The sequence below is a fragment of the Teleopsis dalmanni genome, chromosome 2 (genome assembly GCF_002237135.1).
Source record: "Teleopsis dalmanni isolate 2A chromosome 2, ASM223713v2, whole genome shotgun sequence".
Taxonomy (NCBI): Eukaryota; Metazoa; Arthropoda; class Insecta; order Diptera; family Diopsidae; genus Teleopsis; species Teleopsis dalmanni.
The window spans coordinates 115,865,362-115,882,384 of record NC_051847.1 but is presented as its reverse complement, the minus strand read 5'-3'; the positions used below and the strand labels follow the sequence as shown (position 1 = coordinate 115,882,384).

The 17,023-nt window shown below is 28.3% G+C and overlaps 2 protein-coding genes across 2 annotated transcripts; one reads left to right on the top strand and one right to left on the bottom strand.

Annotated features, from left to right (window-relative positions):
* Positions 1 to 1,994: 1,994 nt before the first annotated feature.
* Positions 1,995 to 7,968, bottom strand: LOC119686246. The gene is made up of 6 exons (XM_038100770.1): positions 7,893 to 7,968; positions 3,259 to 3,650; positions 3,041 to 3,200; positions 2,676 to 2,972; positions 2,393 to 2,609; positions 1,995 to 2,307 (listed from the first exon to the last, which is right to left on the bottom strand). Exons 2-6 carry the CDS (start codon positions 3,639 to 3,641, stop codon positions 2,120 to 2,122), a joined length of 1,245 nt encoding a protein of 414 aa, XP_037956698.1. The 5' UTR covers positions 3,642 to 3,650; positions 7,893 to 7,968; the 3' UTR covers positions 1,995 to 2,119.
* Positions 7,969 to 10,773: 2,805 nt separating this feature from the next.
* LOC119675530 (probable cytochrome P450 313a4) lies at positions 10,774 to 15,023 on the top strand. Its single transcript, XM_038086736.1, has 7 exons — positions 10,774 to 10,960; positions 11,035 to 11,424; positions 12,974 to 13,049; positions 13,200 to 13,314; positions 13,396 to 13,578; positions 14,251 to 14,674; positions 14,824 to 15,023. Exons 1-7 carry the CDS (start codon positions 10,774 to 10,776, stop codon positions 14,982 to 14,984), a joined length of 1,536 nt encoding a protein of 511 aa, XP_037942664.1. The 3' UTR covers positions 14,985 to 15,023.
* The last annotated feature ends 2,000 nt before the right edge of the window (positions 15,024 to 17,023 follow it).

Genomic DNA, 17,023 nt, shown 5'->3' with positions numbered 1-17,023 from the left:
TTGATTGTATATTACTCTTCAAAATGTTTAGATAAATATCTCTACTCATTGTTGTTACACAAACTCAAGAATACCCGTACCATTAGCAGCTATACAACCCCAGAGCACCAGTGCACCACCTCCATGTTTTACAGTTGGGAAAAGATTTTGTTTATTGTATGCTTCACCTCGTTTACGACATACGAATTTACATCCTTAAATGCTAGAAATACAGAACTTGGATTCGTCGGAGTAAACCACATTCCAAAACTCCTCCGACATATCTACATATTTATTTGCAAAAGCAATGCCTTCTTTCGATTAATTAGAGATGTGTAAGACTTCTTTCGTGCTATTCTACCATGAACACCGGCCCGCTTCAGCGTGCTTTAAACACAGAACTATTTTTTGCAAAGCTTTCCTGTATATTATGTACAGGATTTTTCTTTACCGAATTTAATATTAAGCGGATTTCACGGTTAGTGAGTTTCCATAGGCGGACAGAACGTGGCTTTGACGAGATAATTCCGGTAGTTTTCCAATTTCTGATCACGGTATGGACCGAACAGTGCGATCTTCAAAACAAATGTCCAATTTCCCAGTTCGACTTCTCTTCCTCCCAAAATTTTATGATGATTTTTCCTTCAATGACGCTTATTTCTTTCCGGTGAGACACCATTGCCATTTTTTAGTAAATATTTTAAGCAGAATACAATTTTTTGCAGTTTTATGATTAAATACCACAAAACACAGTAAGACGCAATCCAGATTATCACCAATTAACAATTAACTTGCCATAGAACTGCAGAAATATCAAGTGCTTGTAGACTTTTGATCACTTGTTTTGCCACTTTTAACAATAAACGCACCGTTATTTCGGTTGTTTTTGGAACAAATGCAAAGAAACTTCGCGAAAACATTGTGCATTGAATGTAATAAAAAAACAATAAAACATGTTTCCAATAAATTGTTTTTTTTGGAAAATATTTTCAAACAAAGTTTTCGCACTGCCTGCTTGTAGACTTATGACTCCGACTGCATATACCAACCAAATCTTTTCCTAAATGATTTGAAAGACTATATTTAAAGACATTAATTATTAATGCAATCTGACTGTTGTGAGCTTTATTTAGAGCTTGCATTAGCATAAGCGTTTAACATTGATTCAAAACTTTAAAAGATTATCTATATTCGGTGATTTAAAGTCTTCCGAATAAAGGGTGTTTGTGAAAGATTACTCCCTATGGAAAATTTTGCTATTGACCTTTGCAATGTATCACCGGCTTTGTTTTGCGAACAGTACTCTCGTGAACAGTATTGCTAAAGATTGTTGTCGCTTTTCTGAATTAATTTGACCTAAATTGCTTGATATCAAAGGAGTTTCAACATTGACTATATAGATGATTATACAAAAATAAAGAAAATCATACGTCGGTTTTCTAAAAATTCTCTGATAATGATTTCGGTGGTATAACTATTCTTTAGCCAGTGTTTATGTTTTTTATAAAAACTATAAAACTATTTAGTTAAATCTGAGTTGATGGACATAGGCATCGTTTTCTAAGACGATCTATTTTGTCGTTCTCTTTTATTTGACTTACCTTATTAATGATATGTTACCTGAAATAAGAAAATCCAGGTTTGTCGCTAAATATTTCTAAGTATGTTAAAACACTTTAAAACAAATGATACAGTTAGAAAGTAAAAAGGAATATGTAATCAGTTAATCGTTTAATAATAGTAAAAAATTAGCATAATATTGCTTTGATGGCACTATGTGTTTGCTGGAACCTCGCTAAGTGGTGTATAAGTTTGAATCACATTAATTGGCTAGTGAAAATAAACTTTAAAAAATCTTTTAAAAGTGCTTTGTGGCTCAAATCAGGAATAGAAGCCATTCTTAAATTTGAGATCAATAGGTCTATGTGTTACTTATGATCTGCCAGATTATCCTAACCTAACTTATATATTACACAACAAGATATTTTCTATAAAACGTGTTTATTGTCATAGATTACAAATCTTGTTAATTAATACTGTTTTTGTTATCAAGTCCATATTAAAATCAGTATCTTCATATATATATATATATATCTTTTATATATATAGCTGGCATCCACTTAGGAAATATTTTATTGATCTATAAAATGTCATGTTCTTTGAAAAAGGTAAAAAATTCCTCAAGACGTAAGCCAAATTTTGGATTGTTGAATATAATACGTCTGTTTTCTATAGCCTCTTCAGTATTTAACAAAAAATTTGAAGGATCAGACAAGTGTTCCTGCTCGTTTATTAGTATTGGTAAAAAGCAAGTAGCTGTTACGAGACCTGTAAAAGAAACAAAAAAAAAAAATTATTGAACATTTAAATCTTAATGTTTTTATGGAAATAATTTAATAATATTTATATTTACCATGATAACCCTTATTAACGATTTCCTTTCTAACATCGTCCAATGTTGGTATTCTTAGTTGATAATTAAGTTTATGTAAAAGATCAGCTAAGGTAGTGTGATAATGCTCTAATAGCTTAGTGAAATTATTTTTCAAAACAACAACTTTCCAAGATGAAAAGATAAACCAGTTCCAATCAATACCTGGAGAACCAAAGTATCCCTCCTGATAATCAACCTTCGGAATCCAAATTTTGCATCCAGTTTATTTTTTATTTTTAATTTAATTAACTAGTCTACTTACAAAGCGCACAGTTTTAAGTTCTCCTTTTTTATCGTATTGGAATAGAATATTGTTGACCCACATATCACCGTGGTTAAGAACATGAAAACGATCTGCTTGGTTACGGCTGAAAACATTTATCATTTTAGGTATGATTTTTTCACCCAAGGTCTTCAGTTTTGGTAAATATTGTTGTAGATTTGGCTGTGTTTTGCAATACTCTATAGCAGATTTTATTAGATTAGTGTAGAGGTCATGATGAGGCGATGGATGCTCGGATACATTGCCAGGCAGATGATTACTAAATAGTTCCGGATTCTGTTCAAAATGTCGAACAACATAAGTTATGATATTGAATATACCACATATTAAAAGCATGTATATACCCGCTTGTACAATATCATTGTGGCAGCATGAAATTTAGCTAATTTCTCTAGAATAAGTTGACAGTGCGGAAAATCCAAGCCTGCTTTTACGTCACCATGCACATAACCGTCAGGCCTAAGATTCTCTAACACAATAATACGTTCATCCACATAAATTGATCTTGTTTCAAATATAATATAAACAACAATTTCTTCTCTAAATTCTGTATTATACATACTTAGGTCCGAATACCGTGTGGTCATCTATGGTATTTAATAACTCATATATTTGAGGCATAATCGCTGTATAGAACTGCGCTTCACGTTGATACATGTTAAATTCTTCTTCGATCTCACTCATTATTTCATTATCAACTCGTGTTTTAATAATAAAACTAGTACTCTGTGCCTCCGTTCCCGGTTTTGTGACATATTCCACCGACAGCAAATACAAAGCACCTACAAAATTTTCACCTTTCACAGTGGCTGGTGCTTTGGTATAAGACTTGACTTCGCTTAACTTGTCATTTGTATAGCTATTCAGTATTTTCGTGACGTATGCCTCATCAATCCATATTGGCTCTTGGTCAATTGGGTGTGTTGGTGTGTCACCCATTTTCATTTAAAATTGCTACAATAAATAAATTTAATAAATATTAAATTGATTCTTACTGGAAATGGTTTTTTTTTGTAAACTACAACCTATTTGACCCCCAGCAAAAAATGGGAGAGAAATAAAAATTACCGTGAAAATTTTTATGGCTCAATTAATTTAAATTGATTTTGACACCTAAATTACATGTTGGCAATAAAATACATATTTATGTAAAATATTTTATTAGGTCTTTAATATATAAATATATTTAAATGTATAAGTTATATACTATGTACATAAAGTATATATTTCTCTTGGTTAACGTTGGATTTACGATAATGACTTTATCCAGAGTTGAGAAAAATTTTTATATAATTTAAAAAATTTTAATATTAATTTTTTTTTAACATTAAAAAAATGAACTTAAACTTTGATATTTGACGATTATATAACTATCAGATACTTTAAATTATCGGTCGATCTTTAGGTTTGCAATAGAAAGTAACATTATATGCATCTGTCTAAATCTCTTTATGGATGACTGGCATTTTTCGTTTCGATGAAACCAAAATTGATAAAATACAATTAATTAATGCACATTTCAAAATCAAGACTTTGATGCGATTATATATATAGTATATAAACAAAAACATACATACGAGTAGAAGAGTTGTCTGGATTTTTAAAAAAAGATAATAAATTTACTTAAAAAATAAAGGTTCACTCACTTCAATGAAATCGAAACTCGCATGAGGCTATTTCTTCTGAGTTCTAGAGATTTTAAGCTAATAATATAAACATGTATCTCATTTATTTGCAAATTGGAATTGTTAATAATATTTTTTTTTGTTTAAATATTATTTATTTACACGCAAGTACACTTAAATGAATATGTAAATATTTCCAGTATAAAACAAGTGTTAAAATTTATCAAATGAATTCTATCGGTTAGTGTGATTGTGTATGAAAGAGATTGGTTGCTTGGTTGCTTGACCGTTTCATATGACGGCAGGGCATATGGGCATATCGATTTTTAATTATTCGCACAAACATTATCTAATTATCTGTGCATTCCTGTTTATAAAAGTATTACTTATCAAATCGTACATGATTAATAACTTCGAGAGTTTATATATACCCGTATATATGTTTCAGTACATATCAGTTCTCTTTTATCAGTTTAAATGTTTGTTTGTCAGTTGCTTAATACTATATTTTCCAACTCGCCAGTAGAGGATTTGAAATTCAAGAAAAATTCTAATGAGAAATATAATGTAATATATGTTCTTGTATTATTTATGCAGTGTTTATAATCTACATTATTTATGTCACTAAACCAATTATATCAGACAGTGCTGAAGTGCTGAACTAAGTAGTTAATCGATTTAGGATATAATTTCATTCTACAGTGTGTAGTTATTTCGGTACTCAAAATTAGGGGACTCAAAATTACTTAGTAGGGGATTTGATATTTACTCATATTCATATACACAGATGCACGCATACATTACAATAATAAAAGCAATAGCAATAGCAGCAGAAGAAAAGTATTAAAAATTTTACAAAATTAAAAAAGAAAATAAATTGTCAGTAAAACTTCGACCATTAAAAAGAATATCTTTCGTAAAATAAAAGAAATAAAAGAAAAATTACATTGGAATAACTTTTCTCCAAGACGTTGGTTATGTTTATGAGTCGTTATTTAAAAAACCCTGGGCATGTGCAGCTGACATTCCCATGAATCAGATTATTGTTTAAATTCTCTTTTTATCCTTTAAATTAAAATTTTTTAAATAACATCGCCGTATAGGACAAGTTCCTATGCATTTCATAATAAAAGAACAATATTGGTTACTATATACTTAATTTTATAATTCAAAGTACTCCTTAGATTGGCCGGACCTCTATAAACTATCAGATAGAAAATATTTATTACACGCAACATCGATAGTTTGGAAAACTTTAGAGCCGATTAACTGGAAAGTTATATAAAATAGGAAAATCAGAATTTTATTACTTAAACATTGGCTCAATCTCAAAATAACTAAAATATCATATCTATTCTCTATAGAATACCCCTTTTATAAGCACCTTTGATCGAGAATATGCTATAAAGCAGTACAAAATCTTTAAATTTTAAGCTTAAATCTGGTAAATTTCTTTAAATTTGAAATCATAAATTACCTTTCGATGGGAAGGCATGCGTCCAAAAAAGATGTCATGCCGGTAAATTTGAAGGAATATATAAGTCAAACATTAAAAACACTAATATTCACTACTTTCCTAATAAAAAATTAACATTGTTACCGGTATCTTCAGTAGATAATGTAACAAAGCTGCTTTAATCTGTTGTTTTAATAAGTTGATCTCGTTGTGTGGACTTTGAGAAAGTTTCTTCTATTCATTAAGCTTATGGCATCATAGCTGTATGGCATAATAATGTACACATTTAAAACAAACCATTTCTTCAGAAATGGAGTTACAAACGTATGTAAAGTATCTTTGGTTGTTATTTACTTAGTTTTGGTTAAGAAAAAATGGATTATAGTCAATAATATGCTACTATGGTTGAAATATAAAGAAATTGAATTGGAACACAGTTCAAATACCCTAAGAACTCTGTATCCTTCACCATTCAAATCTTTGACCTGTTTATGTGTCTATTTATCTATGTCTTTTTGTCTATTCACTAATCCATTTAACTTTACAAGTGTGTGAAACATATATGTGAATATTCGTCTACTGATCTGTCTATAACATTTTTTTAAGAAAATTTGAAAGACGCATAATATCAAAAGGCTTCATTAAAATATTCCATCTCTTAACGCTGTGTCTGATAACATACATTCCTATTTTTTTAACAAATTAAGGATTTGAGGAATTAAGGATTAAGGATTTTACCACATATCAGCCGCTCCCTAACATAAGCGAAACTAAATTTTAAGTATCAATTTTTTATTACGAACAAATATTTAAATCCTCTATTAACAATATCCAGCAGACACACTTGAAAATTATGTATATTGAAAATATATGACACGAGAGTCACACAGGGTACCTATTCTTTTTTTTTTGAACCATTGGAGATATTAATAGTTGTGTCCAATTCAGCCAGCAATTCCGTTAGTTTATTTATTCATGTATTATTATTATTTAAGCTCTTAAAGATATATAATACTTATGAGTTTATTTACCCTTATTGTATTTACCCTATCTTCTTTGTCAAATCTCGGTAGTGTACTTCCTATAACTCGAACTCTAACTGTACTTAATATGTTTGTTGTCTTTATATATATATTCCAATATTTATTTTTTGTCTAAACTGACAAATTTTTGTTTGCAAATTTTAAGAACAAACAAATAAAAATAATAACAAAAAATTTAATTATTAAAAATCGAATCTATAATAGTTGTTGGGGGACACGTCTGTAGTTACATGTACAAGATATGTAATTAAATTTATACGAATACATTTTTTTCAAAGTTAATTTAAAAGCTATTATAACAAAAATAATAGTATAATAATTCTCTTTAAATATCATACCTATTTGTCTATCTATCTATATTTGATATCCTCATCCTCTTTTAAAGACTCAACTTAGCCCATGTTCTAGTATTTAGTGATAATGTTGATCCAACTCTTCAATACTCTAGCAATCACAGTGCAATGAGTTTGTAAACCATGCTGGTATATATGGTTTACATGTTGATATAGTTGTGATTCATAAGACAGCTAGGCTAAACCAAAAGTATATTTATAAAAACTTATATAATACAATAACACGCAAGAATTGAAAATGACTGTCAATCGAATTCCAACGAAAAATGGACTTAGTTTCCCCACACTAATCCCCATCTATATACGTCTTCATCTATATTTTTGTTTATCGGGGCTATTAAATAAAACATATGGAGTATCATTCTTGTTTAGTTTTCAATTTATTAAACCTGATATTTCGAAACTTGTAGTCTTGGTAAATACATATTTATTATTTAAATATAATTGAGTGTGAAGATAACTGGCGTTATGTTCTCGTATCAAACGAATTTCCACTGATAAAATAATTTTCTAGTAAATTGCTGCTTTCTTTGTTTTGAATAATAAATTTTTAAGTGTTAAGATTATAATTAGAATTTTTTTTAATTTGTTTACTATTATATACATGTAGGCAAATGTTCATTACATTTTCATATATTATTACTCATATACGTAGATGCGATTAAAAAATAAATAGAAACACTAATTCTTAATTATTTGAAACACAGATCTTTACTTACATTAAACTTTGTAAATAATTCAACTCAACAATTAATTAATAATTCAAATTATTTAAATTATATAAATTATATACATTTACTGAGTTATTGTTGTTCTTGTTATTCTTATTGTTACTCCAGCGATAGTTCATCGAAAACTAAAATTTGAACGCTAAGCTTTTTAGCTCTTCAATTAATTTACTACGATTTTGTTTGCTTGCTCTCTTCGACTTGTTTGTTTCCTGAGTTTTTTTTATCAGATCGGGAAGCTTTTTCACACTCTTAACTACAACATTACTAGATAATGTTTCTGAAGTTTTAGGTGCACTTAGCTTTTATAATAACTACAAAGCTACGCGTCGCCGACATCTACAAAGCGAACCACACTACAAACCAAACTATGACTTGTAAGTCTAACGAGCATAGCAGAAGTAGGTATAAGAGCTCCATTTTTGATAAAAGAGCCAAAATGTTTGCCCACCTAACATTTCGGTTTGAGAATGGATTATGGAAAAGAAATATATCTCATCCATGATATGTGAGATAACATTATCTCATTAAGATACTTAACAAAGCAATCAATACATATTTTTTTTACTTATTTCTGTTCCAAGTATAACTATAGAAAATTCTATTTATATAGAATAAGTTCAGGTTTTATTTGCTAAATTTAGTCCCCAGAGACTTGTTCCAAACCTTAATAAAATGTTGGAAGCAAACAGATTTACTACGAGAGTAGCTATTCGGAGGAACAGTGGCTTATGTTGAAGAGTTAAAGAGAACTATATTATTTGATATAGTTCAGTTAAGATATCATATCGAACTGGAAGGAAACTATATTAAAATATATAGAATCAACTAAAAAAAAGATGCTCTTATATTTTTTTTAGAACTTTTCAATTAAGAATATTTTATATATACATTTGTAGGATATTTAATGAACTACCAATAATTGTACTACGCAAATCATTTGGATAAATTCTCTATGAGTTGTGGGGTATTATTACCCCATAACATTATTACATTTGAAAGCTTGTTGGTTTTTATTTTGTTTATAATTCAAAGCGTTTATTACTTATAATTGACAAAAAAATGACTGCTGTAATAAGCTACTATCTTAATAATATAATTCTACTATTATCCTGTTAATAATATTATTATAATTATTATTACAATAATAGTCTTTAAAGAAAAGACCTTTGTGATACTATATGAAGAATAAAAACTGGAGAACCAAATGCTTTCAATAATGCCTCAATTTAAGTAGTTTTTAAAAGTTAGACGGATTCGAATAGCAAATAAAAGACAAGGGCAAAAATTTATTTCATTTATTAAAATTTGGCTGACCATACAACGCTGTTTCGAGTATTGCAAAGTACTCATCATCAGTGGTCTTAGAAAATGTCGAACATTGCTTTTATATATTATATTTAATGTATTCAATTATGCCGATTAGCCAAGTACACATTTTTAACAAAACCAAAATGCTGATAATAATTTCAGTAATAATAAATGTTTAAATTATGTTTGCATCTTTTTCTTTTCTATTTGTTGAAAAATCTGTATCTTTAATGATCTTTAATAAATAACCTTACCTTCAACTCCAAAGAATATATTAGCGACAATATTCCAGTTATCTAATTTCCAAGGTCTGGTAGATTTTTTTGCCCTTACATTTGCTTTCCAACATCAACATTAAATCATTTATTAAAGTGTGCCAAATATAGACCCGTCACAAATTAACAAGGAACAAGGTTTTGTATCTTTAATAAAAAGTCATAGAATGATCTATGTAGAATCGGGAACGGTTTTTCATGCTCTATTAGTACTGTTAAAATGTGTCTGACATTATTAGAGATTATCACAGCCTGGAAACCAAAGTAATAAATCGTTTTTTATACTTCTAGTATTCATCTACTTACTAAAAGTTACTAATATTCAAGGAAAACTAATTTATTTATACTGCATTAATTCCATAAGAGTCGAATTTATTTAACTGAAATATTTTTTACAAGCAAATATATCCCTTTCAGCTTCTAAATATAATAAATTATAAAGAGGTTTTCGAACAGAAGTGAAACAACAACAAAAATTTATTTTTTAAATTATTTTAATTAATTGAATTTTTGGCTGACCATACAGCTGTTTCGAGTATTGCCAAATACCCATCATCAGTGGTCTTGGAAATAATTCTTGTATTTAATTATTCGTAAATAATTATTTTTGAGACTGCAAGTACCAGGAATCGAACTCGGGTCCTGCCAAATGTGAAGCTCAGAATCAGCGCACCTTAACCAACTGATCCAAAGCCGTACTTGACTTTTTTTGTTCGCATATTTTTGCTGGAGTTTTTGTTATTAACAATTTTACTTGCTGTATTTATATATTAGAACGAAATCATAAACCTTTATCATAAATCTTTATGTAAATATAACAAGTTTCTATTAAAACTATAATAAATTATAAAATTTAGCTATAAAAAAAGTGATTACAAATACAACATTCTTCATTTGTATTTAATTTAATCAATAAAGAAAATGTTCCCATTTATTTAATTAATAAGATCTTAACATCTAAAAAAATTTTAACACGTTTTTGTGTCAATCCAGCTAAAATAATAAAATAAAAAACAACAAATTATATATGGTGATTTTTTTTTGTTTTTTATTTTGGTTAACACACAACAAAAATTCCCGAATAATAACAAGCATTGTAAGAATTTGTGATTGTTTAGAATCCAAAGTTGCAAAAACCAAATTTACAAAAAATATTCTGAAAGGAAACCAGTTCCGAGTACTACGTCAATAGATCTCAGATTTCGATACTTTTGTACTTTGAGATGATTTTTGTACCTAAGGCGAAATTAACATTTTTAAATTTTATTCAATAAAAATTAGTCACAATGGATACATCGAACGCAAGCTTTTCAGATCCTAATACTACATTAGCAAAAATATACATTATTCTAATATTGACAGTAATATTTTTATTTTGGCGTAGAAGACGCTTCTATAAGCTTTCTCGTCTCTTTCCTGGACCATTGGAATTCCCAATTATTGGTATATTTTTTCATGTGTATAAACCGAGTTGTAAGTAAGAATGTAAAAATAATTTATTCATTTTTTAACTTTTTTTTTTGAATTTGCTTTAATAAAATACTAAGTGCTTCTGCTTAAACTGAAAATGGTATTGGAAATTTATAAAACGGAGACGATTTTTACATACTTCGGACCGCAACCGACGCTTTATACTGTCGATCCCAATTTATTTCAAAAAGTGTTCACTTCATCTAAATTGTATAATAAGCCAAACATCTTATACGAACCTCTTGGATATCTTTTTGGTGATGGGTTAATAACATCTAAAAGTGATAAATGGCGTCTACATCGCAAACTTATTGATCCGGCGTTTCGAAAGCCTATTTTACGCAACTTTTTAGCAGAATTTAACAAAAACTCTAAAGAATTCGTTAAACAATTGGAGCAGTTAGACGGCAAAAGTGCAGATAATCTAAATGAAATGCTGCGTAAACTAATGTTAACAAATGGCATGGGTAAGTAAAATTTGATTAATAAACTTTTTCAAATTTTTCTAAGCGGAAAGCGGAACAATTTTTTTAATCAGGTTTTGTACATTGATAAATGACCGTACGGTCTAAAAGTATATATTCACAATAGTATTCACAATAACATGCCAGCAAACGTAAGTGCAAAAAATACCTTTAAGGTATTTAAGGTATTCTTTGTGTAAGTATTTCACTGTTCAGTGCCGTAGGGTGGCTTTTGCGAAGGCACGATGTTTGAGACATAAATTTTAAACATTTTAAGGAATTTTATTTTTAATTGTTCCAAATAAAACATATTTTACTTACTTCACATGACGTTAATTTATATATAATAAATGTTATTTATAAAGTTTTTTTTTTGTTAATTTTCTAATTTACCGTTTTTCATTTTATTTCAATAGAAATCAGATAGATCCATGACCTTAATAGAGATAATTTTGTTAGTGAATAATCGTTAAAAAAAATATACTGGACTTTTAATAAAACAAAATGAAATATTTGCTTACTTGGTTTATCATCATTGCTGTGAACATGTGAATAAAGTAATTTCGAGTATATAGACATACTCAGTAATTCTGTAAAGTGATACAATTTCATGTGTATTTGTATTTCTGAAATTCCAACATTACCAAGTTAACGATCATGTCTTGTCATTTTTTATGTATACGATAAAACATCAGCTGATTGTTATTATTGTGAAGTGTTACACAAAACTTGAAATTAATTTGAAATTTAAAGTTTATGAGCTTTATTAATAACTTTACAATAAAAATTTATAAAATATAATTTGTAAAAAACAATTTTTACTTCAATCAAATTTTTTTCTCGCATATTTATATGACAAAACAAACAAAATCACAATCAGCTGTTTTGACAGTTTCTATTCACAACCTAACCCAGAAAAAATAAAAATTGGGCACTCACACGGTTACCAACTGAGATTTAATGAACTAAGGTTTAGTGTATTGATACGTGATGATTTGCTTTTGTAACGTTTTGTATTTATTAAAAATTAATGTAATCTAAATAAAATAAAACTATTTTTATATTAATTTTTAATTATTTATTATTTAATTTTTATATTAATTAATTTTTATAAAAAATTAAAATTAATGTTAAATATTTAACACAAATTTATAAGAGTAGATTTTAATTTAAAAAAAAAAAAACATTTTTAATTTATATGTGTTAAATTAACCACCTAAATTCAGTAATAATTAAAAAAACGTGTTAACTATTTTATTAAATATATTTTATTATATTAATTAATATCTTACTTCTTGGACAAATTTTATTTATACCGTATCTATGACCGTCACAATATAATTCTCATAATATATAAAATATATTATTTACTTCATATTATTATTAGAAGTTTTTAAATGAAAACAATTAACTTTTCAATTACTTTGAAAAATATTTTTAAACCCCCAAAAACCCTTGATAACCTAATTAATTATTATCTTTTGCAACTATTTTAATAAAACATTTCTACTCCATATAATAATTAATACCATATCATATATTTTTTCTATAGAAACTATGTTGGGTCTTAATTATCATGAAGAAAATGACTTAAAAGTGGACGATAATATCTTAAAACATTATACGCGGTAAATAATTGTTATTGTTCGATATAATATAATATAATTAGGTAGACTTATTCATTTATATTTGTTTTTTATAAAGTTTTTCTTACGTTTCTATTATTATCATAACATGTTACATTTATTTTACTCATTTATATATATTTTTGTCTTCAGAGTTATGAAGTCTACCATCGTGATGGTTTTTTTAAACGCACTGAAGCTAAGTAGCTTTGTGAAAATATTTAATGTATACAAATCTCGAAAATTTGTATTTGACTTCGTTGATAAGGTAAGTCGTTTGCGAAACTTTTAAATTTCAGTCACAATATATTTTTAAAAATCTCGCATATTCGCCGCATATTCCTTTCAGTTACTAAAAAAGCGTATGCTTGTCTTACAAAATACGAATAACAATGAAAATAAGGCACCCGTCGATGATATTTATTTAAGTTATGAACGTAATATATTCATTGATCAAATATTTAAAAGTTATGTGCGGAAAAGAATTAATTGGCAAGACATGCTAGATGAATCAAATTCTATTATGTTTGGTGTAAGTAGATATTAGGTCTGTTGCACAAGCTACTCGTAGTAAAACTTAAGTAAAACACATGTAAAGTACAAAATGAGAGCGTAGCACAAATAAAGTGCCAAATTATGCTCTTTACACAGATTTTCATGGAACAGCTTTCTGTAAAGTCTGGCGAGAACACTAGTGCCGCGCAAATAAACAATACAAAAATTTGAATTCAAGCCAAAACAGCTCACACATCAATAAAAATTTTACTTAAAATAAAGTGTACAAGTAAACTTTGTGTAGCATTTCAAATTTCAACAGGGATGTTACGCTCTCTCAGATGCTGTCATTTACTCGAAAATTTGCTGGTGGAACGCACTTGTGTATACACAGAGTTACTCAAAGTTACTACGAGTAGCTTGTGGAACAAACCTATTGTAAACATGGTAACGACATGCCATATAATACGTAGAATCGAAAAGATATTAAACTAAAACTTGACTCAAATATACATTCCATAAAATTATATAAATTTTTATCAACTTTTTCAAATAAATGATATATGAATTTGAATGATTTTTATTTGTTCTTATTCAACTTTTTGCAGTTGAATATTTGTTTGATCGACTTCTCGGTTCTATAAGTTGTATATGGATTAATGATTATTATGTATATGAACGATATTTTAATTTATTAATTTCGTTTAAGGCATTTGATACTACAGCAACTCTGCAATATTTTTCATTACTCTTTTTGGCTATGCATCCTGAAGTGGAAGAAAATGTTTTTTATGAAATCAAAACTGTTTTTCCTGAAAAAAATTTTAATGTGTCTTTTGAAAAGTTGGATAATTGCGTTTATCTTGATATGGTGATCAAAGAAACTTTACGATTGGCTCCATCTGTGCCAGTGGTAGCACGGGGTGTAGTAGAAGATACGCAGTTAACTGATGACATTATGTTACCAAAAGATTTAATAATATTAATAAATATATTTCAAGCACATCGAAATGAAAATGTTTGGGGTGCGAATGCAAACACATTTAATCCAGATAACTTTTTGCCTGAAAATATAAAACAGAGGCACGTTTATTCATATTTGCCATTTGCCAAAGGTTTACGAAACTGTTTAGGTATGTACGCAGAAGTTTAAAAAACTCTACATATTGTTTAAAATCATTATTTCTGTTTAACATTTAAGCATGATTAAGAGGTGTATAAATCAACTACTATTAATAAATATCAAAATTATTTAACTGATCTATTTGTCTTATCTTTGCAGGTAGAAACTTTGCTATTTTAGCCACAAAAGTAATGCTTTTGCATACAATAAGAAATTTCCGTTTGACTACTGATTTTAAGTACGAGGATTTAGAATATGAAACCACTATAAGTTTGCGACTAATCAAGTATCCATTATTAAAAATTCATAAGCGAGGTTAATGTAACAAAAGAAGTATTATTCTATATATAAAAAATTTGTTTTACACACCACATACAAAACTTGTGTTTAAATATAAAAAAGTTGAACTAATACTGCATTTACTTAATATAAAATATATTCCATTAATGTTAAAACTAACTGTTTAGTTGTTACTTTATAAAAACTCCTTAATTACTTGGATTCAAAAGAGCGCCAAGGAATCATAAAGAAAATCATAGCAATTCTGAATACTCCCAGGGAATAAGTCTCCCTATTCCCACGCTATTCCCAAGAGTAGAACTTCCTTATTCTGAATTGCTTGGGAGACAGCTGTTTCAAATTTGTTTTGTTGAATTTTGGCAACCATGGCACTTTTTAATGACGAAAATGCGAAAATGAGCAAAACAAAGAAAAGAAGTGCGTATTAAATGTTGATTTAAATGTAAAAATCGCAATATTTGTCTACTGCACAAATTATCAGAAATGAATATAATGAATACTTTATAATTAAATAATAGAAAATTTTAATTTTATTTATTTCTTTTAATATATAAATATGTACATAATTTATTATTTTCTTATATACTATAAAACAAATTGAATATCTTATTTATTAATTGAAATTATTAATGTTTCAACTAAAATATGAGCTCCTCTCCAAAGCTCGTATTTATTTTTATAATTAGGATAGAAATGTTCTTAAATTAATAAACTGTAATAATAGTTTATGATTGTGCAGGTGTTACAGTAAAAAGCATAATTGCAAAAGTTTATTTTAACTTATTCTAGGAATCTCATTCATTTCAGAATTTGGGTTTCTTTCATTATCTATTGTTTGCACACAATTAACCATTAATCCACACCATCAATGAAGAAACCACATACATTAAAGAAATAGCGGACATAAACGGATACCCTCAAAACACCATCGATAGAATCATAAAAAAGAAACGAAGGCAACTACATTCCAGGAACATGACGACATTGACAGCAGAAAAACCAAAACAAAGAAGAGTCGCTGTAGTATACAATAACACTGTCTCCAAAGGTCTAAAATCCAAGTTAAAAAAGTTCAATATCGACTTAGTTCACTCTAGTAGACCACACCAACTTGAATGCCTTTTACCATCCGCAAAAGACCCAATTGACCCATTCGAAAAATGCGGAGTATACAAAATAGAGTGTGGCTCCTGCAACAAAGTATACATCGGACAAACCAAAAGACCCTTATCAGTAAGACTTGAAGAACACCTGAAGGAAGCAAGAGAAGCACCGAAGAAAATGAACCCCCACATAAAATCAAATGTCGCCAGACATATAGTAAAAGAAAATCACCACATCAACAGGGATAACGCCCAAATAATCAAAAATGTAAGGGATAGCTGGAAATTAGAAACGGCAGAAAGCATCGAAATACACAAACATCATATCACAACTTTACTCAACGGCGACAAAGGCAACGTGTCATCGTGCCTTTTTAGATACATCCCAAAAAACCGACAACCAGTCAACCTAACTACCTGTATGTAAAAATAAAAAAAACAACACCAGACCAATCCCGCCACCATTTCTTACCTGTCACCCCCAAGGACAATAACCTTAGGATTTATTAATATTAAGCTTAGTATTAAAAATAACATGTTTATGGTATAAATAGTTTGTAAGATTGCTAGATGTTTTAATATTAGGAATTCTCCTGATGAAGGCTAAAGTGAATTTGCCGAAACACGTGTAGAGATACACAAAAAAACTTTCGAAATAAAAGTTAGTATATTTTAAAAAACAAAAATAACCGCATTTAAACATTTTCGAAGTAACGACTCAATAATTAAAACAAAAATAAATATATTTTCATACTGTACAAAAATACTTATACATATTTGTGCTGTTCATATAATTCGGACTTTTTTAAAAACCGAAGTTCTTCGATTATTCGATTAATCGGATATTAACGAAACCTCCGGAGTTGAAAATAAAATCGGACTTTTTGTAAAATGAAAACTTTTATAAAATTCCCATTACTAATAAAATGTACAAATATTTATATTATCAAATTTTT